The sequence below is a fragment of the Carcharhinus amblyrhynchos genome, chromosome 6 (genome assembly GCF_965287045.1).
Source record: "Carcharhinus amblyrhynchos chromosome 6, sCarAmb.v2.hapA, whole genome shotgun sequence".
Lineage (NCBI taxonomy): Eukaryota > Metazoa > Chordata > Chondrichthyes > Carcharhiniformes > Carcharhinidae > Carcharhinus > Carcharhinus amblyrhynchos.
Genome location: NC_137329.1, coordinates 79323251 through 79344379, shown reverse-complemented (window position 1 = coordinate 79344379; position 21129 = coordinate 79323251). Strand labels below are relative to the sequence as shown.

Genomic DNA, 21129 nt, shown 5'->3' with positions numbered 1-21129 from the left:
CTCTAGAACAAGAGGTCACAGCTACAGGTCGAGAGGCAATAGATTTAAAGCTGAGATGAGGAGGAACTACTTCTTGCAGAGGTTGGTGAATTTGTGAAACTCACAGACCCATAGCGCAGTGCAGTCTGAATCATTGCATCATTTCAAGAGGGGGATAGATATAGTTCTAATAAGGGAAAGTGAGATATGGGGAACAGGTGGGGAGGTGGATTTGAGACCAGAGAGAGATAGCCATGATCAGATTGAGTGGCAGAACAGGCTTGAAGGGTTGAATTTGCCTAATTCTGCTCCTAATTCCTATGTTCCTACAGAGGGTAAAATTTTCCAAAAAAATGACAAAGGGTGCAATCTTACTGGCCATTCACGCCACACTCCTGCTGCAGTTAGGTCAGAGAATTTGGTGCCCAGCCAAATCTCTATCGATTGTAGCAAGATGGCAAAATCCTGCCGGTATGAATGGCTGTAATATTCCAGCCAAAGTGTTAGGTTCCGATCAAAAGTCGGCATGTTTCTCCCTAGAAACACAGCCAGGGTTTCAATCCACGTCTTCCAACACTTTATCAAAAATAAAGTATGGGGGCTTGTCTTGCACCGTCATTCTGGCGGAGTGCAGCTACATAGTTCCACCAAGGTCAGCATGACCTTTTTAAAAGACTCCCAATCTCAAAGTGAAAGTAACTTCACCCACCTGCATCTCCACCATCGTCAGGCATAGGACTTCAGAGCAACCCTCCCACCTCCCCTCCCCCATGACTGTTTGCATCAGGGCTTCAGAATACCTGTCCCCCTGATCATAGCTTGCATCGGGGCTTGACTGCCCACCCACCCCCTCCTGCAATCATCACCAACATCTCCACATAATGGGAATCCCCGTTACCAATGGGGTTTCCTGGAGGCCATACCCCTGGCGGTGCCAGGGGACAGTGTCTGTTCGTCACTACCTAATACATACTTCTGAGCTTCCAGTGTGGATATAATGACTGGTTTCTGTTTTTGGAAACCAGTAGTGATTCCCGCTGGCGTGATGTCACGCTGGCAGGACAGGACATCTGATGACCCAGAAGCACTGGTGTTAAGCTGTTTAAGATATCTAAATTAATTCAAGTTAATGGTAATCAGGTTCATGTCCTCGCTGGGTGTCAACCTGATTATATCACCAGTGGGGACGGGGAAGATCTCAAACTGAGATCTCGCCACTGTAAATCCCATTATGGCCCTCTCGCAAGAGTTAGCGGCCATAATGGGATTTGTGCCCACTGTGAATTGGCCAAAAAAATTACATTGAAGGGAAGAACTGCTAAACATTCATTCACTCAAAATTTATCAAGACTGTTATGCAACCTTTATTTGTATTGTTAAATCTACTTTATAGTTGATGTGTGTAATGTATTACTAATCGTTCTAATCTAGCAGGACTTTGAGGGATGAACTAAGAGGTATGGTTCCTCTAAGCACAACCGGAATTCCAGCAATATGATTAGTCTATAGTCTCCATCTGAGAATAAAAAGCTGCAACTTGTCCTTCACACTGATATGACAATTAATTCCATTTCAAAGCAGTTATTTTTTGTGTTCCGTATGCATCCAGTTTCTTAAGTGGGGACAAAGCCCGTAGAGCCACAGAGTGTGTGACTATAGAACTAAGTATAACTGATCAGTTTTGTAAGAGATGCAAACACCATTTGGTTGTTCCATCACTAAATGTTTTAATATTATTTTACAGACGATAAAGATGCAAAAGGGGTATTGGAGCTAAAGAGGACAACAGATTTTGGAGGAACTTTTGTAACACTTCTCAACAACGTTTACTCGTTTGGTTTTGCTGGCCGTTTCCTCTTTGCCTCTGTTATCAGTAACCAGGTAAAACAACTACTCCCAGAATAAAAGCAAAATATTGTAGATGCTGGAAACTTGGAACAAAAACAGAAAGTGTTGGAAAGACTCGGATCTGGCGGCATTTGTGGACAGGGGAATAAAGTTAACATTTTGATTTGAATATTGCTTTTCTTCAGAAGAAGATTCATATTCAACTCAATGTTAACTTTTCTCACTGTTGCTACCAGATGTGTTGAAGATAACTGCTTATATCTGAACCACTTTTCCTGGTGTTAACAACTCCATGAGCTGGGATTCTGAAGGAGTCTGTTGAATCTTAATCAATGCTCTGATCAGGCTACACCTGGAATACTATAGATGATCTGATAATCAAGTTAGACAGCATCATAGAATCCCTACTGTGCAGAAGGAGGCTAATCAGCCCATTGAGCCTGCACCAACAGCAATCCCCCTTATCACCACATATTATATGTACCCTGTTAATCCCACTGACACTAAGGGAATAATATAGTATGGCAAATCAACCTAACCTGCACATCTTTGGAATGTGGGAGGAAATCAGTGCACCAGGAGGAAACCCATGGGGAGAATATGAAAACTCCACACAGACCGTGGCCCAAGGCTGGAATTGAACCCGGGTCCCAGGCGCCGTGAAGCAGCAATGTTAACCACTGTGCCACGGATTCATCCAAGCCCTTCAGAAACAGTGCTCCAAATGGTGCAGAAACAATCAGGAAATAGAAGCAATGGTATGCCACTAGACCCTTTAGGCCTGCCCTGCCATTTAATACAATCATGATTGATCTATGCCAGCCTCAACTCCTTTTCTATGCCATTTCCCCATTGCCCTCTATTCCTCAATATATCAAATATTTATCCACCTCCACTTTAAATACTTGTAATGATCCAGCCTCTAGCACCTTTTGGGGCAGAGAATTCCAGGGATTCACCACCCTCTGCGAGAAGAAATTTCTGCACACCTCAGTTTAAGTAACCTGTCCTATGTCTCTTTGTTTGAGATTCTCCCACTAGTGAAAACATCTCAGCACTGACCCTGTCAAGTCCCCTCAGGACCTTATATAAGGTCATCCCTTGCTCTTCTAAACTCCAAGAAATGCAGACCCAGATTATTTAGTCTCCCTTGATAGGACAACCCTCTCCTCCCAGAAATTAGCCTGGTGAATGTTGGACTGTCTCCACTATTACAATATCCTTATACAGGTAATGGGACCAAAACTGTATGCAGTATTCCAGGTGAGGCCTCACCAACACCCTGTACAATTGCAACAGCACTTCTCTATCCTAATGTCCTCTTGTCAGAACATCATCTCTGCTGGATTTAATAGTTAGTACAGACAGCAAAAAATAGTTTTAAAAATCTCAATATATTATTAATAAACTTCCAGCAAGAAGGGATGACTATAAACCGTTCAAACACAGAATGTGCAATTGTCCGATCAAAATGTTCAGTATGATTTTGCTAAATCTTGCAGTGTGAACAATTTGCACTTAATTGGATTGAGCTTGCAAAGTTCCATTTCTAACCTGAGCTTTGAATGCTAGGAGAAACAAGCAGTAACTCCAGGCACAAGAGTTTAGCTGGTCACACTGGGTTAGCAAACAGAAAATGTGCCAGAAACTAACTGACCCCTGTCTTGGAATTACTGAGGTGCACAGCCAATGCACAAGACTTCATGCTAAGAGTGCAAATTGGTAAAAACAACCCAAATATTAATTCATTGTGCATTCAGCTGTACAACTACATATAATGACTTTTGGCACTGATGTACTTTACACAGTAAAACATCACAATTCTGAATCAAATACAGGAAATGCAATGAAGTCCATACATGTCCAGAGATGGAAAATACTTTTCCTTCTGTATGGTTTACTCCTGCTGTACTGTGATGATGCAAGATGAGAATGTTATAGTTACCATGTTGCTATGGAATGTTGCCACTGCACCAGATTGGAAGGATGTGGCTTTCTTCTTTTGTTACATCATGTGGCAAATTCTGAGTTTACACTGTGTATTAGGGAAAGCATGGAGCAGAAGGTGCACATTTTTTCCCAGAAGGAAAATCAGCAGGCAAATCCCACCAGGCTGCCCAAGGACATCTTGCAATGTTTAAGCCTCAATTCAGTGTTGGCAATATTTTTTGGAATCAGCCTGAAACATCCTGCTATCAACAGCAATGGATATTTTGTTCTATTATGTGTAATATACAAATACAAATGTGTCTGTACCATCAAGCCACGATATTAATACATAACATAATAACATAAGGTGGCTAATACAAGTGCACATGTGTAACTTAATGATCCTCTTCAAATATATTTCTGTCAACTTTCCTAATATTTCCACTTTAGAATGTTCTCCTCATTCTGTATGAAGCATCTCAGGATCATGCGGAGGTGCTGGCATAGTGATATTGTCACTGGACCGGTAATACAGCTATTTCTCAGAGAACTTGGGTTCAAATCCCACCACAGCAGATGGTGAAATTTGAACTAAATAAAAATCTGGAATTAAAATGGCCTAATTGTCCATACTAAATTCTCCCTCAGCATACCTGAACAGGCGTTGGAGTGTGGCGATGAAGGGGTTTTCGCAGTAACTTCATTGCAGTGTTAATGTAAGCCTACTTGTGACAATAATAAATAAATTTAAACTTTAAGAATGACCCTGAAACAATTGTCTATTCTCAAAAACTTTTGGTTCATTGAATTTCCTTATGGCCTACATGCAACATCTGCAACAATGACACTTAAATGCCTAGCAAGTCACTCAACATCAGGCATACTTAAAAATTGAGCGTCAGCCTGGTGAAGCTAAAACACAGGACTATTTGTGTTCCAAACAGCATAAGCAGCAAGTGATAGTGCTAAGCAGATCCAATCTAAGCTCTGCAGTCCTGCTACATCCAGTCATGAATGGTGGTGAACAATTAAACAACTCACAGGAGGAGGAGGCTCCACAAATATCCCCATTCTCAATGAGCAAATCAGTGTAAAAAATGAGGCTGAAGTTTTTATGACAATCTTCAGCCAGAAGTGCTAAATGGATGATCCATCTTAGCTTCCTCCAGAGGTCCCCATCATCACAGGTGCCAGGCTTCAGCCAATTCGATTCACTCCACATTATATCAGGAAACATCTGAAGGCACTGGATACTGCAGAGACTATGGGCCCTGACAACATTCCAGCAATAGTACTGAAGCTCCAGAACTTGCCATGTCTCTAACCAAGCTGTTCTGGTGCAACTACAACTCGTGCATCTACCTGGCAACATGGAAAATTGCCCAAAACATACAGTATGTCCTATACACAAACAAATGGGACAAATTCAACCTGGCCAATTACTGTATTATCAGTCAACTGTCATCAGTAAATTAATGAAAAGGGTCATCAACAGTGCTATCAAGTGGCAATTACTTAGCAGTAACCTGCTCATGGATGCTCAGTTTGGGTTCTGCCAGGGTCACTTAGCTCCTGACCTGAGTACAAACATGGACAAAAGAGCTGAATGACAGATGTGAGGTGAGAGTGACTGTCCTTGTTAACAAGGCATCATTTGACTACTTATGGCACCAAGGAGTCAATGGGAATCAAGGAAATTTCACCGTTGGTTGGAGTCATATCCAAGACAAAGGAAGATAGTTGTGGTTGTTGGAGGTTAATCATCTGAGCTCCACGATATCATTGCAGGAATTCCTCAGGGTAGTGTCTGAGATGCAACAATTTTCAGCTGCTTCATCGATGACTTCCCTCCGTCATGGGGATGCTTGCAATGTCCATCTCAAATGAATGAGAATCTAACCATCATCCTTTGACATTTAATGGCATTACCATCACTGGATCTGCCACTATCAACATCCTGGCGGTTATCATTGACCAGAAATTGAACTGGACCAGCCATATAAATACTGTGGCTACAAAAATCCTGCAGCGAGTAACTTACCTGTGACTCTCCAAAGCCTGTTTATCATCCACAACGTACAAGTCAACAGTGTGATGGGATACTCTCCACTTGCCTGGATGAGTGCAGCTGCAACAACACTCTAGAAGCTGAACACCATCCTGGACAAAGCAGGCTGCTTGATTGACACTACATTCACAAACAGTCACTCTCTCTACCTCCACTGCACAGTGGCAACAGTATGCATCATTTCACTGGCTAGGCCAGAATTTAGTGCCCATTCCAAATTGCCCTTAAGAAGGAGCTCACCAAGGCTCCTTACATAGCAATTTGCAAACTTATAGCCAGTATCATCAAGAAGGACAAGGGCAGGAAACACATGGGGACATCTCCAGATGGAAGTTCCTCTCCAAGCCACTTAAACTCCTCACTTGGAAATAAATCATTGTTCCTTCATTGTCACAGGGCCAAAATCCTGGAACTCCCTCCCTAACAGCGCTATGGGTGTACCTACATCACATGAAGTGCAGCAATTCAAGAATTAGTTCACCACCACCTTGAGGACAATTTGCAAAGGGTAATCAATTCTGGCCTGGCATACTTATAAGTAAATCAGTTAAAGCACCATTAATCAAAGCTTGCAAATATTTTAATATCTGTACATCCTTAAAGTAATGCTTTCTTTATATTTGTATATAGAAATTTAAAAATTAATTTCCAACTCTATAATCCAGTGCTTTAAATGATGATCTAATTTTACTTTACTAATTTGAATAGATTAGACATATCTTTAAAGTTTGTATATCAATGAAAAAAAAAGAACCATGTGTTTTCAAAAGCAATTGAAAAGTGTATGACATATTTATTTTTTGTTTTTAGACACTGCCCAGATCAGTTTATGTATCTGCTGATCAAGGTGATGCTTGGAATAAAGCTCAGCTGCCTCCTGTCAGTCATGAACAGGTATATTCAATACCCTTTCAGCCTGTCATTGACTACTTGTAAATTATTGAGCTATTACAGGGAATGAAGAATGGGGGATGGCAGATAGTAATACAATGATGAAAAGTATTTATTCACGTACTATATGTGACTATAACATACTAACAATTGGTTTGGAGAGGGAATGATTTTCACTTGGAGTGATCTATTAATTCCATCTTTGTGAATGCAATCACTCTTTATAAAATAACCTTTCTCCTATCTTTCCTATTTTATTTCTCTGGTTTTGTAGCTATCCACGGTACCCAAGGGATTTGGGACTCTTGTGAAACTATCATCTTTGACTGCCTGTTCAATACATATCAGGATCACGGCTAGCATCAAAAAAGGAAAAACCATTGATTTGACCTGCTTTCTCCAAACCCACACCCTATTGCTATACTCCATCATATCACGTGCCTCAGCACTGTATCACCTAATGTCCCAGTTCTTTTATGATACTTCCATTAACTCAAAATGGTTTTAGGTGCTATTTTTGAGTATACACTTTTTCTCTGATGCTATAAAGATTTTTGGGTAAGAATAGGAGAATGGGACAAATTGGCAAGCTCTTTCAGGGAGAAGAATGGCTTCCTCCTGCACTGTAAAATTCTTGCATGTTACACAGACAAAACATACTGTTCATAGAGAAGAAAACAAGAGAGAGCAGAATGTAGTGTTACAGTCATAGCAAGGGTGTAGAGAAAGATCAAATTAATGCAAGATAGGTCCACTCAAAAGTCTGATGGCAACAGGGAAGAAGCTGTTCTTGAGTCGGTTGGTATATGACCTCAGATTTCTAAATCTTTTTCCCGATGGAAGAAGGTGGAAGAGAGAATGTCTGGGGTGCATGGGATCCTTAATTATGCTGGCTGCTTTGCCAAGGGAGACAGTGTAGATAGAGTCAATGGACGGGAGGCTGGCTTGCGTGATGGATTAGGCTACATTCATGATCTTTTGTAGTTTCTTGCAGTCTTGGGCAAAGCAGGAGACATACCAAGCTGTGCTACAACCAGAAAGAATGCTTTCTGTGGTGCATCTGTAAAAATTGGTGAGAATTGTAGCTGATATGCCAGATTTCCGTGGTCTTCTGAGAAAGTAGAGGCATTGGTGGGCTTTCTTAACTATAGTGTCAACATGGGGGACCAGGACAGATTATTGGTGATCTGATACCTAAAAACTCAATCCTCTCAACCCTTTCCTACTTCTTCCTCATTGATGTAGACAGGGGCATGTTCTCCACTATGCTTCCTGAAGTTGAAGACAAGCTTCTTCATTTTGTTGACATTAAAGTAGAGATTATTGTCCACGCACCAGTTCACCAGATTCTCTGTCTCATTCCTGTACTCTGTCTTGTCATTGTTCGACCTACTACAGCGGCGTCATCAGCAAGCTTGAAAATCGTATTGGAGGGGAATTTAGCCACACAGTTATAAGTGTGTAAGGAGCATAGTAGGGGGCTGAGAACACAGCCTTGTGGGGTATTGGTGTTAAAGATGATCATGGAGGAGGTGTTATTGCCTATCCTTACTGATTGTGGTCTGTATGTTAGCAAGTTCAGGATCCAGTTGCAGAGGGAAGAGCCAAGGCCAGGCCATGGAGTTTGAAGATGAGTTTCATAGGAATAATGGTGTTGAAGACTGAATTTTGGTCAATAAATAGGAGTCTGACACAGGTGTCTTTGTTATCTTGGTGTTCCAGGGTTGAGTGCAGGGCCAGGGAGATGGCGTCTGCTGCGGACCTGTTGCGGCAGTAGGCAAACTATAGTGGATCCAGGTAGTCTGGGAGCCTGGAATTGATTCGTGCTATGATTAGCCTTTCGAAGCACTTCATAATGACGGATGTCAAATGTCATGGGGTTGACAGTGATAAGAACAGGAGTGTTTGATTTTAAAGTTGCATGCATGCAGGAAGTGTATTGAGTTTATAGATTGCATGTGAAACTGATCGCTTTGCACTAGATTGTTAGCAGACTATTTTGTTTTGGGGCACTGCAATTGAACCTGATTACCTTCACTGGCAGTCAATGTACCCGAATCTCCCCTTCCCAAATTCAGGGCCACTGGGTCCAAATGTATGGTTAAGATCAACAAACTAAGCACTGACCAGAGACTCGATTGTTTTTCAAAATCTATGAAGCAACGTTGCTGTGAAAAGGAATATTTCAGAATATTTTTCATGTGATTATGAGGAAAGGTTTCACAAATAGGAATTGTCCCTGGAGAACTTACAGAAATACCACGCAGTGAAGAAAGACTCACAAACATAATATGATGGAAACTCCCTTGAGTGTTTGTTATATACTCAATGAGGATAGATGTAAATTAGGTTCAGGACTTGATTCTCCTCATTTCATGCATTATGTATTCATAATTCCTCCTTAGCCATTTAGTTTATTCATGGGCTTGTCTTCTCGTATCAATTTTATGCTGATGACTCCTCTTGAATATTTAAATGACAGGCAATGATAATTTAAATAACATTAAATAAATGGGTGGCACGGTAGCACAGTGGTTAGCACTGCTGTTTCATAGTTCCAGGGACCTGGGTTCAATTCCTGGCTTGGGTCAATGTCTATGTGGAGTTTGCACATTCTCCTCGTGTCTGCGTGGATTTCCTCCAGGTGCTCTGGTTTCCTCCCACAGTCCAAAGATGTATGATTTATGTTGATTGGCTATGCTAAAATTGCCACTTAATATCCTGAGATGTGTAGGTTAGAGGGTTAGTGGGTAAATGTGTAGGGATATGGGGGTAGGGCCTGGGTGGGATTGTGGTTGGTGCAGACTCGATGGGCCAGATGGCCCCTTTCTGCACTGTAGGGTTTCTATGAACAGGACGACTGAATGTTTTTGTTTTACTGTGGCGTCTATTCCATGTAAAAATAGCAATGATGAAATTGTCAATCCTCATTTGCTGTTGTTTACATGATATTTTTGGCAAATGGTTCTGCAGTTGAAGAATAGCCAATTTGTTTGACTGTGATGTTGCAAACAGTCAACACACCTGGGGCCACACGTGAAGCATCAGTGTTTGCAGTGGTATTTATTATCCACATTTCTCAGAAGCTTCTACAGCATATTCCATTTTGTCCACCAGAGGACAGAGTTTGCTTCTGGACAGAGCTGACAGTTGTATTTATTGCTTATGCACATCTGCAAGTCTGTTTTTCTGCTCAAGCTCTGAGCCTGCTTCCTCTTACCAGCAGAGTTGTAAGCAACAGTGAAGAGCATAAGGGATGGGAGCAGGAGTTGACAATGTGTGCCCTCAAGCCTGCTCTGCCATATTCAGCAAAATTATCATTGATATTCAGTATCAGTTGTGCTTTCCACGCTATCCCCATGGCCCTTCTGTTGCTGAGTTTTAACCTTTTGATCAAGATTGTCTGAGGTGGTAGAGCTGCACCACCCCCTACAAGTCTGAATATAAGAGGGGCTCTTCTACATGGGGGTTTGGGGGGCTGGGTGCACTTTTAACTCACCCAGCTAGGGAAAACAGATGGAGGTGGGGGCTCTTTTTATAAGGACTAGGCAAAGGTTGGGGAGAGGGCAGGGCCCAGTGGATCTCAATTCCAGAATACTCCAGAATAGTTGGTTGCCTGAAACAGGCCAGACCTTGGGCACCAAGGAGGCTGTGAGCAATAATGAAACTACTTCCCAACAGGAAGGAGGATGGGTAAAAATGGCAGGGCAAGATTCCCGGAGGCAGCTAGTCTCCTCAGCTTTTCTGGTTGGGAAACATTGTAAATCAATAAGGAAACAAATAACAAGTCATTTATAAAATACTTTCTCATCAAAGTTGTCAGGAGAACAAATTTGTTCTTCTCACTTGAAAATTTAACAATATGTATTTTTTATGAAAACTCTGCAATTTGACTCAGGATACAATATGGGGAAGTATATACCAGCTTTTTTTTAACGCAGAAGGCTATGCAATTTGTGTCTTTGAATAATGAGCTAACTTTAATTAATATCACCAGTCACTCCTGTTGGTGGGCCTCATGCTAGTGGGTCTTATGATTCAGAGTTGACCCTTTTCTGCTCAATACTCTGACCCAAGGAAGTGACCCAGAGACTGTTACTCTGTGCAGCGGCTCTGGAATATTTCACTTGTCATCCTCCTCTCTTTACACCAGGTGAATGGATTAGGCCACACCATGAGATGCAGACCTTGAACCAATTCATTTATTCAGATAATATAAACAGACAGCCTAAATATCCTTCACAGTGAGAGTATACAATCTCCTAAATATGAAAGCACCAGAGACACACTTGCTTTCACTTTAAATGTGTTCCTGACAAGCACCATTTTTTGTTTAACCTTTTGAGATTAATCTGGCTCAGACTGTAAATTTAGACAACCTTTGGCTTTTTGGCTAATTTATGGGTCCCCTAGCACAGATATTTAAATTATCGATAGTGTGAGGTGCCTGAAGATGGGGGGTGGCAAATGTTGTGGTCTTGTTCAAAAAGGCCTGCAGGGAAAAGCCTGGGAACTACAGGCCAGTGAGCCTCATATCTGTGGTGGATAAGTTGTTGGAAGATATTTTGAGAGACAGTATCTACAGGCATTTATAGATGCAGGGAGTGATTAGGGACAGTCAGTATGGCTTTGTGAGTAGAAAATCATGTCTCACAAATTTGGTTGAGTGATTTGAAGGGGTAACTAAGAAGGTAGATGAGGGCAGTGCAGTTGATATTGTCTACGTGGACTTTAGCACGGCCTTTGACAAGGTACCGCATGGTAGGTTGTTGCGTAAGGTTAAATCTCACGGGATCCAGGGTGAGGTATCTAAATGGATACAAAATTGCCTTCTTCTGGTTGTAGAGAGTTGTTTTTCAAACTGGAGGCTTGCGACCAGCCTCAGGGATCAGTGCTGGGTCCACTATTATTTGTCATTTATGTTAATGATTTGGAGAGCATATAGGAGGCATGGTTAGTAAGTTTGCAGATGACGCCAAGATTGGTAGCATACTGGACAATGAAGACAGTTATCTCCGATTGCAATGGGATCTTGATTAACTAGGCCAGTGGGCTGATGAATGGCAGATGGAGTTTCATTTAGACAAATGCAAGGTGATTTATTTTGGGAGATTGAACCAGGGCAGGATTTACTCAGTTAATGGTAGGGTGTTGGGGAGAATTACAGAACAAAGAGATCTAGGGGTACATGTTCATAGCTCCTCGAAAGTGGGGTCACAGGTGGACAGAATGGTGAAGAAGGCATTTAGCATGCTTGGTTTCATTGGTCAGAACATTGACTGCAGGAATTGGGATGTCTTGTTGAAGTTGTACAAGACATTGGTAAGGCCACACTTAGAATAATGTGTGCAGTTCTGATCATTCTATTATAGAAAGGGTATTATTAAAGTAGAAAGAGTGCAGAAAAAATTTACCAGGATGTTACCAGGACTTGATGGTTTGAGTTATAAAGAGAAGCTGGATAGACTGGGACTTTTTCCTCTGGAGCGTAGGAGGCTGAGTGGTGACCTTACAGAGTTCTATAAAATAATGAGGGGCAGACAAAGTAGATACTCAATATCTTTTCCCAAAGGTAGGGGAGTCTAAAACTACAGAACATAAATTTAAGGTGAGAGGGAAGAGATACAAAAGTGTTCCAGAGGGGCAATTTTTTCACACAGAGGCTGGTGAGTATCTGGAACAAACTGCCAGAGGTAGTACTAGAGGAGGGTACAATTTTGTCTTTTAAAAAGCATTTAGACAGTTATATGGGTAAGATACGTGTAGAGGGATATGGGTCAAATGTAGGCAACTGGGATTAGTTTAGGGGCTTTAATAAAAGGGTGGCATGAACAAGTTGGGCTGAAGGGCCTGTTTCCATGCTGTAAATCTCTGACTCTATGGCTAGAAAATTTAAATCATTGGAGTTTGCCTTCCTGTGAACTGTCCCTTAAGTGTATTAGACAAAGCCATAAGCTGGCTTTGGCCTGAATGTCACAAATTCAGAAAGTGTCGTGTCTGGGAACCAGTGGCTAATTATAGTTAACAGTTCCGACCACCTCTGTGTGAGCATTAATGAACTTGTAAAATATTCCATATGTGGGAGGCTGGGGAGGAAATTGCAGGTCCCCTAGCAGAGATATTTCAATCATTGACAACCAGAGGTGGTGAGGTTCCTGAAGATTGGAGGGTAGCAAATGTTGTTGTTTTGTTTAAGAAAGGCAGCAGGGAAACGTCTGGGAACTATGGACCGGTGAGCGGAACATCTGCAGTGAGTAATTTGTTAGAAGGTATTCTGAGAGACAGGATCTTCAGGCATTTAGACAGGCAAAAACTAATTAGTGACAGCATGGCTTTGTGAGTGGAAAATCATGTCTCACAAATTTGTTTGAGTTTTTTGAAGGGTTACCCAAGAAGATAGACGAGGACAGTGCAGTCAACATTGTCTACATGGACTTTAGACCTTTGATAAGGTACCGCATGGTATGTTGTTGCATAAGGTTAAATCTCACGGGATCCAGGATGAGGGAGCCAATTGGATAAAGAATTAGCTTGAACAGAAGACAGAGGGTGGCTGTTTTTCAAACTGGAGGCCTGTAACCAGCGATGTGCCTCAGGGATTGATGCTGGGTCCACTGTTATTTATTATTTATATTAATGATTTGGACGAGAATTTAGGAGACATGGTTAGTACATTTGCAGATGACACCAAAATAGGTGGCATGGTGATAGTGAAGAAGGTTATCAGGATTACAACAGGATCTTGATCAATTGGGCCAGTGGACCGATGAATGGCAGGTGAAATTTAATTTAGATAAATATGAGATGATGCGTTTTAATGGTCGGGCATTGGGAATAGTTATAAAACAAAGAGATCTAGGGGTACAGGTTCATAGCTCCTTGAAAGTGGAGTCACAGGTGGACAGAAGAAGGTGAAGAAGACACTCAGCATTGGTTTCATTGGTCAGAACATTGAATACAGGAGTTGGGACATCTTGTTGAAGCTGTACAAACATTAGTACGGCCACACTTAGAATACTGTGTACAGTTCTGGTCACCCTATTATAGAAATTGTATTATTAAACTAGAAAGAGTGCAGTAAAGATTTATTAGGATGCTACCAGAACTTGATTGTTTGAGTTATAAGATGAGGCTGGATAGATAGGGACTTTTTTCCTTGGACCGTAGTAAGCTTAAGGGTGATCTTATAGAGGTCTATAAAATAATGAGGGGCATGGATAAGATAGATGGTCAACATCTTTTCCCAACAGTAGGTGAGTCTAAAACAAGAGGGCATAGGTTTAAAGGGAGAGATACAAAAGAGTCCAGAGGGACGATTTTGTTACTCCGAGGGTGGTAAGTGTCTGGAATAAGCTGCCAGAGGCAGTAGTAGTGGCGGTACAATTTGTCTTTTAAAAAGCATTTGGACCGTTATGTGGGTAAGATGGGTATAGAGGGATCTGGGCCAAATGCGGGCAATTGGGACTAGCTTAGTGGTAAAACCTGGGTGGGGTGGACAAGTTGGGCCGAAGGGCCTTTTTCCATGCTGTAAACCTCTCTGACTCAAATTTCCTGTCGACGAAGGCAGACGTAGACCACATAGTTCACCATTATTCTGAGCGTGCTGGCTCAGCTTTCAGCTGACTGAAGAAAAGGGTATTTGAGGACCAGGACCTCAAACCTGAGACTAAGGCAATGGTTTACAGGGCAAAAATGATACTGTACACTCCTGTATGCTACAGAGACGTGGATAAACTACAGCAGGTACCTCAAAGCACTGATACCACCAGCAATACTTTTGCAAGATCCTCCAAATTCAATGGCAAGAAAGGTGGTCCAACAGCAGCATCCTCTCCCAAGGCAGCATTCCCAGCATCGAAGTGCTAATTACTCAGACCAGCTTTGCTAGGCAGGACATGTTCTTTGTATACCTGACACCATACTCCCAAATTAACTTCACGATTTGGAACTGGATCGTGGGATGTAACATAAGACTGCAAGGTGGAAAATGAAAGTACTTTAGGGATCTCCTCAAAGGACCAAGAGAACAAATATCCTTGCAGATTTGTGGCAGCCCCTGGCTTGTAACCAGCCAGAATGGGGAAGGTTCATTTGGGAAGGCACCTATGGAAGATTTTGTCGGAAACACACGTGAAATCAAATCTTGGAACAGAGCACACACCCAGCAAGTCATCTACCCAAGCCTCCAGGAACCACCTGCTCCCACCTTGTGGCAGAGTGTACAGATCATGCTTTGGAATTATCAACCATTTCAGAACCCATTGAACCAGAATGGCAACAAGTCACCCTGAATCTCTCCAAACTGCCTGGGGTAGTCTAGAAAATCTGATAGACAAAGGAATTGTTTCTGATTGATGGCTTTCTGCTAACAAAGATCCTGGGTACATTTTCAATTCCTGCAATAGCTAAATTTCATGACGAAGGAAAGAGAGCTGTGTCTGTAATGGGCAGCCTCTCTGCCGCCATCCTGCTTAAAAATAGCCTAGGATGTGCCAAGGCAGTCCACCTGCTTCCTTGCTAAATATATTTAGCTTTCAGAGTAAACCCTTCACATGCTAAACTGAGCATTAGAAGGATGCACGTTTTTAGCCAGAATCACATGTAATTTGTGAACAGTTGTCACCGAGAGTATTGTTCAGACAGTCTTCCCTGGCACTGCCCATATGGTCTATCCACACCCCCTCCCCTGCCAGCCCATCCACCCACTAGCACTGTATTGTATTTACACTTGTTACAATCCTAGTTGGTGTTACTACTGGACAGGAAGATTCCAGAATGGAACCTTGGTTCAAAAAATTGTAACTTTTACTTTTTTTCTCGAACACATGGAGGAACAGAGTTACAAGATTGTGAATTAGTTGTAACAACAAGAAAAACATTAAATATGGAAAGTTTGATTATAATACAATACTCCTTATTCCCCCCCATCCCCCCCCCACCCCACCACTTAGGCTCACAAATGCATACAGTTTTCTTAAAAAACACCCCATTCTGAAACCAAATGGCCAATGCCACTCAACCATTCATCCCATCGATTCTCTCTCAATCCCCAGATTATTATCACATGAGTGTTTTCAAGCACCTTTAAAATCTTATTTCAAACAATGCTTTCCATTAACTGTTTGCATGAGAAACCCGCCCCAGGTTTTCCAAACAATCCTTTCAAAAAAAACTTATGCTCCACTTTTAACTAGGAATCCAGAGCCAGGTTTTCCAGATCTCCTTTCAGGCTGCCTCTATCCTGAATTGCAAATGCTTCTAAAATTCTACACAAAATCAGGTACTCAGTCCCCATCAGAATATTATTACTTCAAGCACCGGAAATGAGTACATAAAACCTTATGATTGCTTCAGATATCTGGCTTGTCTGTAGCAAACTTCATTAGCTCTTCTCTTCCCAGGTCTGCCTTTAACTTCCAGAAACTTCATGTTCCCAAAGGTAGTTCCTCTTTGTTACTTTAACTTCAGACTTCCTAGATACTTCTCATTGCTCTAGTTTCCTTAACTAGCTGTTCTTTAAGTTTGTTTTGTTAGCCATTATTTCATGGTATGGCTTTTCTTCTGGCAAAGCTGAGAGAGGTGTTTCCCTCGCCTTCTAAAATGACCACACTTAAAAATCTTCCTACACTAAAGTTGCACGTTGTAACGAAGCAATGAGTTTTTTACTGCTCCAAGCTTTTATTTATTTTTCATGCCATAACCTCTTTAAACACAATATAAGTACAGCTTTAACTGACCAAATCCCTAACATGAATCTAACTATAGATTTACCCTTCCTTGTACATGAACACTAAATTAATTCCACTTAAAACTCTACCTTATTCCTAATATTTAGCAACACAGACATAGGTCATCAAAAACAACTTTCGTTTTCCCTGACACACTGTACTCCCTCACTGAGTAACTGTGTCCTTCACATAACGTGACTGTGTGATTTAACTCTGAATTTGTTTCCTGGCTTGAAAAAACCCTTATCCAGACTGTTTTAGCAGGACTCCACATATCTGACAGAGGTCAACTACTTTCAGAGGTTTTCTTTTCTTCCTGGTATTTGGAAAAGTTACCATTGAGAAGTAAAACAGATAGGTCTGTCACACTCTCCCTCTCTTTCTCCATTTTGTACTTGTTTGTTTCAGGGTCACACCAAGTTTGATGACAATCTGTTTTCTAAATTAGGATATATATTGATTGTAGCATGTTTTTTTCACTTGCTAATCTTTCCTCAAGAGCACCATCACTGTATTACTGAATTTGAAAGGTTTCCTGTATGAGATGATTATTATACTTTGTGATTCGCGAAGTGAAAACGCAGAAGGAATGTATTGATTTGCACCAATAGTTTGTTTCTGTTCAAATTTGTTTCCTATCCCAACAACATGAAGGAAACTAGATGTGGACAAGGTAGTTTGTGAAGATAAAAAGAGGATGCTTTGTGCTGCAGGCATTATCTCTCAGTATCTGGAAGAAGAAAAGAGCTTAAGTATAAAGATGGGCAGAAGAAAAGATTACGAAGAGGTGTAAGGAGTCTGCCGACAGAAATAGACAGGTTAAGTGAATGGGCAAATATTTGACAGTTGGAGTATGCAGTGGGGAAAAGGTGAACTTGTCCACTTTGGCATTTAAACAGAGATTACAGAACTCTAAGATACAAAGAGAGCTGGGTATCCTCGGCTATGAATCAGGAAAAGTTAGGATGCATTGTAATGGCACATGTAGAATTAATGTGGGACTGAGTATAGTACCACCCACACAGCAGTGCAAGCAGGCACATGACCCAGAGCCAGAGATCGTGCAGTGTCGAGCAGAGATTAAGACCTAAGCATAGAGATGGGTTCTAACCTGTACTGTATACATGTCAATAGTTCTACTTGTTAATAAAGACTTAGTTAACCTACTGAAGAGCATGAAGTTTTTTTTTTAGAGATACCATTCTACAACCAACTCCCTCCCAATATGCGGGTATTGGTAAATGATTAGGAAGGCAAATGAAATGTTGCCATTTATTGCAAAGGGAATGCCATATAAAAGATGAATGTACAGCTCTGTTTGTGAGACCAACGTGTGTAGATTACTGTGTTCAATTTTGGTCTCCTTATTTAAGAAAGAATTTAAGAAAGAAGCTGTTCAGAGAACGTCCACTTGACCTGAATGTTTTTAAGGCAGAGGTAGATAATTTCTTGACTAACAAGGGAGTCAAAGGTTATTGGGGGTAGGTGCAATGTGGAGTTGAGGCCACATCCAGATCATCCATGATATTATTGACTGGCAAAGCAAGCTCAAAAGATTTGAATGACCTACTCCTGTCCCTAATTTGTATGTTCGTATGTACCAGGTCTAAGGAAGGAATGTACTCTAAAATTAAATTTGTCTTTCCACCTGATGATGGACCTCTGTGTGCACTTCCAGCATTTTCAATTTCTTTTCAAGAGGTTTTCACTTTGTTTCCCAGCAATCCCAGATAAATAAATTAGATATTCTGATATGTTAGTAAGAGGTAGAATTGGTGCTGAAGTCTTCCCTTTAATATTTAATGAAATACAGGTGTGTGTGTGTGTGTGTGTAGAGAGACAGAAGCAACTTTACCACACTGGGCGACATAATATATCTTATGGGAATGCTCTGTTTTCCAGTTTTACTCCATACTCGCAGCAGACGATGAAATGATTTTCATACATGTGGATGAACCTGGCAGTAAGTTATACTTCATTGCAGTTTTCTTTTGGATCAATTTTAGTGAATGTACAAATGTACTAATTTAATTGATGATTGTTAATTTATTTAATGTATTTGCATATCCCTTCAAGCCAGAAAGAAAACGGCCAACCACTGACCTTTCTGTGGTAGCAGCAGAGTGATGTAGTCTCAATGTAAAGGTTGCATTCCCATATGTTCTAGGTGTAACCCTATGGTTAGCCGATTCACTCAATTGAAGGGGGTGAACATCAAATCTACCTCAAAGCAGCTACAATTGGCATGATTAGGTATCCATTTAATCTGTCGTCCTCTTCCCTCTTAGTTAATTTTTGACGGATGTGGTTTCATAAGTCATGGCTACCATCCAGTATCTCAATCATGTAGCCATTCTTCAGGCCGTATTTTGAGAACCTTCCCCACCTGGCACAAATGTGGTGGGCAACTGGTTAAAATGTCAAATGGGCACTTCCCGCTGTGTTCCCAGCAGATTCACATCATGAAACTGCCTTTTTTATTTTTAGTTGCAGGGAAGGCACCAGCTGCAGGCAGGTGGGGGTGTACAGCCCAGCCAACAATTTATTCTACATCCCTGGAAAGAAAAGGTTGCTGTTAGGGTGGTAGTAAGAGGCAATGAGTGGAAGGTGGATTTTTTTGAGAAGGTGAAATTGGTAGTCATGAGTGATGTAAGGACAGTGACGGGTTGATGGCTTGAGCAAGCATGGAGCTGAGATTGGATGGTCAGGTGGTTAGAGATGCAAGGACTGATTAGGGACAGTTAGCATGGCATTGTGAGTGGAAAATCATGTCTCACAAAATTAATTGAGTTTTTTGAAGGGGTAACCAAGAAGGTAGATGAGAGCAGTGCAGTTGATGTTGTCTACATGGACTTTAGCAAGGCCTTTGACAAGAAGCCAGATGGTAGTTTTTCAAACTGGAGGCCTGTGACCAGCGGTGTGCCTCAGGGACCAGTGCTGGGCACTGTTATTTGTCATTTACATTAATGATTTGGATGAGAATGGTTAATAGGTTTTCAGATGACACCAAGATTGGTGGCATAGTGGACAGTAGAGAAAGTTATCTCCAAATGAAATGGGACCTTGATCAATTGGGCCAGTGGGCTAATGGATGGCAGATGGAGTTTAAGTTAGACTAACGCGAGTTGATGTATTTTGGTAGATTGAACCAGGGCAGGACCTACTCAGTTAATGGTAGGGCACTGGGGAGAGTTACAGAACAAAGGGATCTAGGTGTGCATGTTCATAGCTCCTTGAGAGTGGGGTCACAGGTGGACAGAGTGGTGAAGAAGGCATTCGGCATGCTTGGTTTCATTGGTCAGAACATTGAATACAGGAGTTGAGACGTCTTGTTGAAGTTGTACAAGACATTGGTAAGGCCACACTTGGAATACTGTGTGCAATTCTGGTCACCCTATTATAGAAAGGATATTATTAAATAGAAAGAGTGCAGAAAAAATTTACTAGGATGCTACTGGGACTTGAGTTATAAGGAGAGGCTGAATAGACAGGGACTTTTTTCTCTGGAGCGTAGGAGACTGAGGAGTGACCTTATAAAATAATGAGGGGCATAGACAAGGTAGATAGTCAATATCTTTTCCCAAAGATGGGGGAGTCTAAAACTAGAGGACACAGATTTAAGGTGAGAGGGGAGAGATACAAAAGTGTCCAGAGGGGCAATTTTTTTCACACAGAGGGTGGTGAGTGCCTGGGACAAGCTGCCAGAGGTAGTAGTGGAGGCAGGTACAATTTTGTCTTTTAAAAAGCATTTGGATAGTTACATGGATACGATGGGTTTAGAGGGACATGGGCCAAATGCGGGCAATTGGCATTTGCTTATGGGTTTTAAAAAAAAGGGTGGCATGGACAAGTTGGGCTGAAGGGCCTGTTTCCATGCTGTAAACCTCTATGACTCTATGAGGTATTGGGAGGACATGGGACTTAGAGAACATGTTCATGGACAAGACGAGCATGTTGAGAGAATAGGGTGTGGATCATTAAAGGCTTTGTTGGATTGAAAATAGGTGAGGGAGCTGGGCAATGAGGAATGTTAGAGGAGAAACAATATTGATGATCAACTAAGCCACTGACCAACTGCCATGAATCTGTGTGCCCTGTCAAATCTTTGTAAACAGCTTAAATGCACTAAGGTTCAATTAAGGTGCATCAGCGTGTCTGCAAAGCTCTGACGAAAGGTTATCCAGACTCGAAACATTAGCTCTGTTCTCTCTCCACAGATGCTGTCAGACCTGCTGAGATTTTTCAGCATTTTCCGTTTCTGTTTCAGGAACCAGCATCTGCAGTAATTTCCTTTTATCTGCAAAATTCTTGTCCAGTGTGCTCAGGCATAGATAAAAGACTCGAGTGTATTTTTTTGCTGTCAGTCTTCTCGTGTGTCCATATTCAATTTGTACAATACTATGTGCAGCAGTGAACAAAAACTCAAGATCACCTCATCTTCGATGCTGATATCAACTGAGTACAATGCCTTTCAGTATCAGAACTCTGGGATCAATGTGCCTGGCATTTAGCTGTCCTGAAAGCTTTTAAGTGGAGCTGTCGAGACAAGAAGACCTGAAAGCAAACATAGGATTAAGAGCTCAATAGAAAATTGGGTCGTCTTTCAATAACAAAAGCACAAAATGCTGGAAATCAGGAAGCACCTGTGGAGAGAATGTCCTGCTGAGTGTTTATTTCCAGCACTCC

General features: G+C 41.5%; 1 protein-coding gene across 1 annotated transcript in view; it reads left to right on the top strand.

Annotated features, from left to right (window-relative positions):
- LOC145344031 (sortilin-like) overlaps positions 1 to 21129 on the top strand; it is a 111183-nt gene that overhangs the window by 64574 nt on the left and 25480 nt on the right. The window contains exons 8-10 of the mRNA XM_080190758.1: positions 1724 to 1860; positions 6635 to 6718; positions 18346 to 18406. Coding sequence (XP_080046884.1) covers positions 1724 to 1860; positions 6635 to 6718; positions 18346 to 18406 — 282 coding nt within the window. The remainder of the gene's footprint in view (positions 1 to 1723; positions 1861 to 6634; positions 6719 to 18345; positions 18407 to 21129) is intronic.